The 10,476-nt window shown below is 33.5% G+C and overlaps 1 protein-coding gene across 1 annotated transcript; it reads right to left on the bottom strand.

The window, feature by feature from the left end:
- Positions 1 to 5,537: 5,537 nt before the first annotated feature.
- On the bottom strand, positions 5,538 to 9,582 carry LOC143067547 (phosphatidate cytidylyltransferase, mitochondrial-like). The gene is made up of 2 exons (XM_076240890.1): positions 9,502 to 9,582; positions 5,538 to 6,929 (listed from the first exon to the last, which is right to left on the bottom strand). The coding sequence occupies exon 2, from the start codon at positions 6,632 to 6,634 to the stop codon at positions 5,597 to 5,599; it is 1,038 nt and encodes a 345-aa protein (XP_076097005.1). The 5' UTR covers positions 6,635 to 6,929; positions 9,502 to 9,582; the 3' UTR covers positions 5,538 to 5,596.
- Positions 9,583 to 10,476: the final 894 nt, after the last annotated feature.

The raw sequence follows: 10,476 nt of genomic DNA, 5'->3' as shown, positions 1-10,476 counted from the left end.
TTTCATACAACAAATATAGTTGACCTTTTGCTTATAGTTTAAGAAAACAGACCAAAACACAAAAACTTAACACTGAGCAATGAACTGTAAAAAGGAGGTCAAGGTCAAACAACACCTGTGCGACTGACATAAAGATCATAAAATATTTCTATTCACCAAATATAGTTGACCTTTTGCATATAGTATTAGAAAAAAAGACCAAAACTCAAAAACTTAACTTTGACCACTGAACCATGAAAATGAGGTCAAGGTCAGATGACACTTGCCAGCTAGACATGTACACCTTACAATCATTCCAGACCTATTGCATACAGTACAAGAAAAACAGACCAAAACACAAAAACTTAACTGTAACCACTGAACCATGAAAACGAGGTCAAGGTCAGATGACACCTGCCATTTGGACATGTACACCTTATAGTGCTTCCATACACCGAACATACTAGACCTATTGCTTATAGTATCTGAGATATGGACTTGACCACCAACACTTAACCTTGTTCACTGATCCATGAAATGAGGTCGAGGTCAATAGAAAACTATCTGACGGGCATGAGGACCTTGCAAGGTACGCACATACCAAATATAGTTATCCTATTATTTATAATAAGAGCGAATTTAACAGTACAAAAAATCTTAATTTTTTTTCAAGTAGTAACTGAACCATGAAAATCAGGTCAAGGACATTGGACATGTGACTGACGGAAACTTCGTAACATGAGGCATCCATATACAAAGTATAAAGCATCCAGGTCTTCCACCTTCTAAAATATAAAGCTTTTAAGAAGTTAGCTAACGCCGCCGCCGGATCACTATCCCTATATCGAGCTTTCTGCGACAAAAGTCGCAGGCTCGACAAAAACCAAGTCTAATCTATATAAAAAACGAGAAACACTTATGAACCACATTATCAGACGACACCACTGAACATCAAATTCCTGACTTAGGACAGGTGCAAACAATTGCAGTGGGATTAAACTTTTTAATGGTACCAAACCTTCTCCCTTTTCTGAAACAGTAGTATAACATGGAAAGACACACTATAAAATATCAATTGGAATGACTTAACTTTTACCAATGGTCCTATAGGCAGCCTGTATTCTTACATGAACAGTTGATAAAAGTATTCTAACCAAAGGCGGATTTTGCATTTTTAGTGGGATGGGATCGTAGACTTTCCTCATATGCAGCTTATATGATAAATGCATTTTGGACCAATGTTGTTAATGTCTATGTCATTTGTGGTCTCTTGTGAACAGTTGTCTCATTGGCAATTATACCACATATTCTTTTCTAAAGAGTTTTACAATCATCATTTAAAATTATAATGTTCTTTTGAAGTAAACAATATAAAAAAAGATGTGGTATGATTGCCAATGAGACAACTGTCCACAAATGACATAGACATTAACAACTATAGGTCACCGTACGGCCTTCAACAATGAGCAAAGCCCATGACGCAGTCAGCTATAAAGACGATTTTTCGCCTTTCTTTCCGTTTTAACAAGCATTATATTGGCATAAACAAGTAAACACTAAGCGTTATCAGACAGGATCCTGTTATAAGCCCCCCTTCTTATCATATATCCTCTAGATTTTAACAGGACTATTATATCACTTATATATGTACCTATGTTCAAATTTTATCATCAACAGCGACTATTTTTGATGATGGTTTTTCGTTTGTTGATGCTAGTTCGTATGTGTTTTTCTCTTTGTTTTAATATAGATTCAATTGTTGGTTTTATTGTTTGAATGGTTTTACACTAGTCATTTTAAGGCCCTTTATAGCACACTGTTCGATGTGAGCCAAGGTTCCGTGTTGTCCTAAAGACCATACTTTGACCTATAATGGTTTACCGTTTACTTTTATAAATTGTGACTGCTTAGATTTGGAGATTCTCATTGGCACTCATACCACATCTTCTTATATCTATAAAGATATCGATCACAATGAGGTCAAGGTCAGATAAATCCTGTCAGACAAACATGTTCACCTTACAATTATTGCGTATACCAAGTTGTCCTATTGCTCATGATAATCGAAAAACTGACCAAAACACAAAAACTGAACATTGCCCAATGGTTCATGAAAATGAAATAAAGTTCAGATTAAACCTGCAAAACTGGCATGTACCCCTAGAAATCATTCCATACACCACATATAATTGTCCTATAATTGCTAATAGTTGGGCAACATAATTAAGTGACTTCAACCTTGGTCACTGATCCATGAAATAAGGTCGAGGTAAGGTGACCTATGTCTGACGGACATGTTGACATTGCAATGAACCCATATTATGGGCCATATACCAAATAGTCATCTTATTACTCAAAAAGCGAGGAATTCACATGACATTTTTTCCAAGCAACAATCAGGTCAAGGACAATAGATCAATGACAGACGGAAACTTCGTAACATAATGTATCTGCTTACATACATGGAATAAATTAAAGCACCTAAGTCCTCTACCCTCTGGAAAATAAAGCTTTATAAAAAAAAATTACACCGTTACATCACTACTGCTGCTGGATAGTAAACCTTTTGACTTACATACTGCGACTTTTGTAACAGGCAAGACAAAAATGGTAGTTCACCCTCCACCTGTTTTTTTTTATTATAAAGCATCAGTTGGCATGTTTGATGATTGCTCGTTTTCCTCTCGCTTTCAGTCCAGGCAGACTAACTTGAGAATGCCTCGCCTACTTCACTAATCATTGATATGTTTATAGTCCTAAATATAATGTATAACTACAACTATAACATAAACTTAACATGATCCACCAAAATGAGGTCAAGGTCATATAAACCAAACAAGAAATACTTGTACACCTTACAATTATTCAATACACTAAATATAGTTGGCCTATTGCTTATAGTTTCTAAGAAAACTTAACACTGACCAATGAACCATGAAATTGAGGTCAAGGTCAGATGAACCAGGCTGACATGTACAAAAAAAATGTATAGCTAACAATTCTTCCATACAAAAAAATATAGCTGACCTATAACTTATAGTTTAAGAAACACAGACCAAAACACAAAAACTTAAAACAATGAACCGTGAAAATGAGGTCAAGGTCAAATAAAACTGGATAGACTGACATGTACATCATAAAATAATTCCATACACCAAATATACTAGACCTATTGTAATAGTATCTGAAATATGGACTTGACCACCAAAACTTAACCATTGTTCACTGATCCATGAAATGGGGTTGAGGTCAGGTGAAAACTGTCTGAATGGCATGAGGACCTTGCAAGGTACGCACATACAAAATATAGTAATCCTATTACTTATAATAAGAGAGAGATTAACATTACAAAAAGTCCACAATTTTTCAAGAAGTCACTGAACCATGAAAATAAGTTCAAGGACAATGGACATGTGACAAACAGAAATTTCGTAACATAAGGCTTATCCAAAATATGAAGCATCCAGGTCTTCCACCTTCTAAAATATAAAGCTTTTAACAAGTTACTTAACATCACCACTGTCTGATCACTATCCCTATATTGAGCTTTCTGCAACAAAAGTGGGGGGCTTGACAAAAAAAAACCTGTATGAAGTGTTTTTTGTTTATCTTCTCTTCTTTTGACTATTATATTGCTAATTTTATTAGCAGGGGAAACTAGTAATCAATGTCTTTGTAGGAAAGTTTTAGAATAAGAGTTCAACTTGTTTGTTATTCTTATCCATACTGCTATTCAAATTTATTTATTATTCGAATGAATTTATATTTATTATCACAAACATAAACCAGATGCTCCGCAGGACGCATCTTTATACGACTGCAGAGGTTGTACCCTGAACAGTTGGGGCAAGTATGGACACAACATTCAAGCTGGATTCAGCTCTAAATTTGGATTGTGATTAAAAAATAGTTGACGCATAGGTTTCTGACACAGAATGAATGTGGTCTAATGACCTAAAAACTTTTTTTGCCTTTGAGCAATTCACTATGCTGTTGAATATTAATCCTCTCAAAAAAATGTTTGAAGAAATTTTCTTTTTATTTATGAAATCTGAAATTAGAAAAATTGAACCCCTCACCTTTTTTTTCACATCCCCCTTTCCCTTATTCCAAAACTGATCTCAATTCAAATTTCTAATGGAGTATGCAACAATAACTACTCATTTAAATACATCATAAAATATTAAAATGTAAAAAAAGTGCTTGTAATCACTGAATGGTAAAGATTGTTTTAATTAATCAGTTGGTAGTAAAGGTGAATATACATTGTGTATTGTATAAAACAATGATTTAAGTTGATTCAATTACTATTCTGGACAAAGAAAGATAACTCCAATATTCAAAGAATATTTCATAAAAACTGTGCAATTGAAAATTTCTTGCTATTGCACAATACTATGCAATTGAAGATTTTTTGCTATTGCACAATACTGTGCAATTGAAGATTTCTTGCTTTGCACAATACTATGCAATTGAAAATTTCTTGCTATTGCACAATACTGTGCAATTGAAGAATTCTTGCTATTGTGCAATACTGTGCAATTGAAAATTTCTTGCTATTGCACAATACTTAATATAATAATGTTGGACCCCGATTTGGACCAACCTGAAAACTGGGCCCATAATCAAAAATCTAAGTACATGTTTATATTCAGCATATCAAAGAAAATCAAGAATTCATTTTTTGTGAAAATCAAGCCAAGTTTAATTTTGGACCCTTTGGACCTTTATGTAGACCAATTTGAGAATGGGACCAAAAATTAAAAATCTACATACACAGTTAGATTCGGCATATCAAAGAACCCCAATTATTCAATTTTTGATGAATTCAAGTTTAGTTTTGGACCCTTTGGGCCCCTTATTCCTAAAAGGATGGGGCCAAAACTCCCAAAATCAATCCCAACCTTCCTTTTATGGTCATAAACCTTGTGTTTAAATTTCATAGATTTCTATTTGCTTATACTTAAGTTATTGTGTGAAAACCAAGAAAAATGCTTATTTGGGCCCCCTTTTGGCCCCTAATTCCTAAACTGTTGGGATCTCAACTCCCAAAATCAATCCCAACCTTCCTTTTGTGTTCATAAACATTGTTTCAAATTTCATTGATTTCTATTTACTTATACTAAAGTTATTGTGCGAAAACCAAGAATAATGCTTATTTGGGCCCTTTTTTGGCACCTAATTCCTAAACTGTTGGGACCAAAACTCCCAAAGTCAATCACCAACCTTCCTTTAGTGGTCATAAACATTGTGTCAAAATTTCATAGATTTCTATTTACCTAAACTAAAGTTATAGTGCGAAAACCAAGAAAATGCTTATTTCGGCACTTTTTGGCCCCTAATTCCCAAACTGTTGGGACCAAAACTTCCAAAATCAATCCCAACCTTCCTTTTATGGTCATAAACCTTGTGTTTAAATTTTATAGATTTCTATTAACTTATACTAAAGTTATAGTGCGAAAACCAAAAGTCTTCTGACACCGACGACGACAGACAACGACGACAATGTCATACCAATATACGACCAAAAATTTTCAATTTTTGCGGTCGTATGAAAAAACAAAAAGATGCATTTATTCTAACTGCACACAAATATACATGTGATATAAATTTTGTACTATTTCTTCTTGTTTCCTTTTATCATTTTCTTTACTTTTTTTAAACTATATCTGACAGACTTGACTATCCCGGCCGTAAGTATTGTTTTAATGCTCTGACCCCAGCTAGAATTGGTGACAATTTGCTGTATGCTTCTTGTAACATAGTCATCACAATGACTCTCATGAGCCAAGTTCCGTATAATTTCCTCCATGTCTGGTAGGCCACCTGATCGCTTACGAAGTACCACCATATTGACATGTACGGACTTTGGTAAGAGATTCAGGTGATGGAATTGTGATACATGTGTTGGGTACTGTTCTAGTCGATTTTCATCTTTATGCCAGATCACATGTTTTTCACCCTCTATTATTTTTTCATACAACTGCCTAAAATAAGGTAGGTTGGGTTTCACAATGTTTGACACTTTATTTTTATCTTCTCCAAATTGCATTCTGAAATCCCCTGAATATGATAGACTTGTTATTTTTGTATATAACTCTTCTTCAGTGAATGATTCTGGAAGTAAAAGCAATGCAGAATGCATAGCACTTTGTAAATTAATGTGCATAGCAGATAATAAATGTTTATTGGTTGGTATAACTAAAAGTTTGACCGGCTTGTGAAGTCGACCACTCACATATAGTGTATCCCAGTCTAATAAATCTGTAACGAGACGATCAGTACTTATAACACCATATTTAATTAATGTTCCTTCATGTTGAACTAGAGTGTTAAAATATATTCCTGCTCCATAATTGTCCTGAATTTTTGCTAGTCTTTTTGCACCAAAAAACCTGAGAAATGAGTAATGTTTGGGATACATTTTAATGTTTTGGTGATGCCATTTATGTGCATCATCTACAACAAAAATATAATCCAGCATGTTCTTACTCATGTCGCCATGTCCTGTCTGTTTAAAAACACCAGATCCATAGGCAAAGGCCATTTGCATTCCATCATTTGGAAAACTGCCAATAATTCTTTCATGGACATCCTCACGCTTCACTAAAGTGGATGTCCAGCGTACAATAGTATGAAAATTTAACCTAATCATTTTATCAAAGTTTCAAATATTTCGTAGTTATTTATTTTTTCTTTAATTGATCATCTACAAATACACCCATCTTTTGAACATCTTCCATTTTCAACATGTCCAATTGTTTTCTACCCTGCCTTATAAGGTACTCTATACGTAATGTTTCTGTACGTGGAATTATTGCGTTCTTTTTAAATTGGACTCTTACATAACTGTCAATTCCAGGCTTCTCTTTACCAAGCTTTAAAAATTCTCTATATAGTAACAAAACCTCTTTTTGAATCTTACTGTGACGTATCATACTGATCATCACCTACAAAATAAATTATAAAATTGAATTCTCAAGTTATTAAAAGGACAAAATAAAAATGAATAAAACTTGCAGATGCCAAACATAACTTCTGTTTAGGAAAATTCTAAACAATGTTTCAACAGACTATTTTGAACAACACAACAAATATCAAAGTGTAACATTATCATGGTAATATATAATATATCTATCCATCACAATGGGGTCATGGTAATATATAATATATCTATGAACCACAGCTATACAGACATTACACCATGTTATCATTGATCATCTATTCCATACACCAAATGTAGATTACTTATTACTTAAAGTACTTTCAATTGGAATATCTATTAAGTATATGTTTTCACAGGAAAAGTAATGGTTAAATTTTGGTGTGTCAAATGTTGGTACTGCAGACAAATTATTTGTAATAAATTATATAATAAACTGCTATCACAGAGATATGTCTCACTTTTTTATCATTTCTATAATGCAAATGTTGAAATTAAAATAGCAACACTTTAACATATATCCAAAGTCAATGAGGCATAACTATGTCTTGCTTTTTGACTCCAGCAAGCAAGAGAAAAATAGTTGGATGTTCTATTTTTTTAGTGTAAAGAAATCTTTGAATGTTATTAATTTAGATAAGTTACATGCTTTTGATGGTCTATTTGATTCTGTTGTCAGTTTTGACTTTTCAACTCTTTACACTACACTTTCTCACAATCTTATAAAAAAAAACATTTCCTATTTAATTAAATGGTTGTTTGGTCAATGTTGCTAAATTAAGGCCTTCTATAATGAGATGATTGAAGCTGTTAATTTTTTCCATAATATTTATGTACATGCATGTTTCAGCAACATTTATTGACTGGGTGTAGTTATTCCTATGGGCACTAATTGTGCCCCTTTAATAGCATACTTGTGTTTGTACTTTTATGAATCACAGTTTATGACCAAACTCAGTAAAGTCTAGTATAAATTGAATTTAATTGACGAATTCAACAACTCTTACCATTATCATGATGATATTTTTTTGTTGAATAATCAAAATTTCTAAATATACTGACGAAATTTACTCAAAGGAACTTACTTTTAGAAATCCTAATTTTTAAGCCAAAACCTTCAACTTAACCTGATAATCATAAAAAGATTTTTTGATCGAGAAAAAACATAAGGCCAAACAAAAAAGTATGTGTGTTTACTGTCACATGCCAGGAATAAGATCCCAGTTACGGCAACCAGTCCAGTACCCATGAATCAATGTGAATGTAGTTCTTAAAAAAATATATAATTTTTATTTAAAATTGTGTAGTGTTATTATTAGGCCAAATAAAAATATATGTGTGGTTCCAGTAACCCTACCGTCCCTACTTTTTCAGCTTAAAAATAGCCTACCCTAAAGATTTTATTGTCATTTTTCATTAAGCACTGTTCAAAGTCAGAATGTTGCTCCCATAGACGTAAAAAAAAAACATAAAATAAAAAAAAATACCTAGCTATCTCCTTAACTTTTTTTCAGATGTAACTGGAACCACACATACTTTTTTATTTGGCCTTACACTAGCAAATGACTAGTCACGCTAGTTCTGTAACTGAATGTAGATTTATTTGAAAGGGTAGGAGGCTTTCTAGTTTGAATTTCTGTAAAAAAAAATATTGATTTAAATGTAATCTGGCATCAGTACATAGAGTAAATTGTCTAAACTGTAGCCTTTATTCTTCCCCAGAAGTAGACAGACTGACCCTGTTGCCTGTGGCTATCAAAATTTTTAATTGAACAGGACCCCATTTATTTACAATGCATTTCAATTGGGCAAAAATTGGGTCCCTGTTCCACATGCTGAAAAAATAGGGAAGGTAGGCAAAATTGGTGGGGAATTTTTTCCATTTTTATTATATTTTTTTATATTGAATCTATATAATGTATGGGAGCAACATTGCAACTTTCAAAGTGCTTAATTGAAAATGGACAAAAACTTTAGGGTAGAGGATAAAAATTAGGGTAGGTGTTGGTACAGTAAACACAAATGTTTTTGTTTGGCCTAAATACAGTGGGTGTCCTTGGGATCTAATCACGACGCAGGATTGATGATTTTTTTGTAAGCGCGACATGTGAAAGACAAATTATTATGACGTGAAAACAGAAAATGAAGTCTAGCGAGACATTGGAAATAACCAAAAAATGAGAATTGCTTACGTTCATAGTGTAAGCGGGTTACGGGAATCTGACAAAACAGTAAAAGGGATCAGAACCCCACCAATGAAACCCCAAACATAGCATCACATTTCTATAAGCGTCCAAATGCACTTGGTTCTATCAATGGGAAGATGGATAGTCATTCTTCTATTATAACAGTATAAATTATACATTGATAGTCGAGCTTTGTGCTTCCCATTGGTATTGATAGAAAGAAAGAAGTGTGTGTGTGTGTGTGTGGGTGTCCTATCTCAGTATCTGCTATCACTAAAATTATGACACTAAGGCACTATATGCAAAGCTCCGAAAGCGTGATATCTGCCCATCAGATTGTGTCAAAATGAATACTTATCAACTTTTCATTAATGGCTATATTTATACTCTTACATGTTTTGAGGTTTGCTCTTGAACAAGTCACAGAGAGAGATAGGGTCAAATCACAAATCATGAATTTAAGCCAAGGGCAGATAATTTTATTACGAAAGCTAAGTACGGTGAAGATATGCTGTAAATCCGGACCGTTTTTATAAATGCAGGGACGGAACTTATAAATATACAATTCCATGTTATGAGAGAGGCATGATTGCTTCGTTTCAAAGAGGCACTAGCTGTCAAATTCATGATCATCGATTTGACTCAAATCATCAGATTTGATTTATAACAATGGGTCAACAATGTAAAACATTTATCTAAAAAAAAAAAGTAAAACTAAAATCACAAAAATACTGAACTCAGAGGTAAATCAATTCGGAAAGTCCATAATCACATGGCAAAATCAAATAACAAAACGCATAAAAAACGAATGGACAAGAACTGTCATATTCCTGACTTGGTACAGGCATTTACCATACAAAGTCTTAAATAAATAAAAAATACAGATCGGGAATGATATGCTCACTTATGCAGTTTTACTTATTACATCACATGTGCCTGAATTAGACACAGATTTTAATATGGGCAAAAATAACTCCAACAAGAAATGAAACCACCTATCTTTGAGCATATTATAGACCACCATCAGACAAAGGGGAATCACTGGAACATCTAAGTATCCGAGGCTCACTAAATAGGATATGCAACATATCCAGTGCAAATATCATGCTCTGACAGTGGTGATTTCAATTAAGGCAATATTGACTGGTCAAATTCATCAGTAATACATAGCAAACCAGATGAGATCCTTCTCTTCATCAACACCTATAAGACATATTACAAGATCACAATCTCACACAGGTAGTTGACAAACCAACAAGAAATGACCGCACACTTGATCTTCTGTGCATGTCAAATTCATCCCTAGTAAACAGAGTAGACACATTACTGGCCATCACTAGGTGACCATGACGTAATCTTTCCTTCTCG

Source organism: Mytilus galloprovincialis, chromosome 3 (assembly GCF_965363235.1).
Source record: "Mytilus galloprovincialis chromosome 3, xbMytGall1.hap1.1, whole genome shotgun sequence".
In the NCBI taxonomy this organism is placed as follows: Eukaryota; Metazoa; Mollusca; class Bivalvia; order Mytilida; family Mytilidae; genus Mytilus; species Mytilus galloprovincialis.
This window is presented reverse-complemented; position numbering and strand designations above follow the sequence as displayed.

Bases quoted from the DNA above. Each gene is read 5' to 3' on its own strand.
- LOC143067547 (XM_076240890.1), bottom strand. From the start codon at position 6,634: ATGATTAGGTTAAATTTTCATACTATTGTACGCTGGACATCCACTTTA.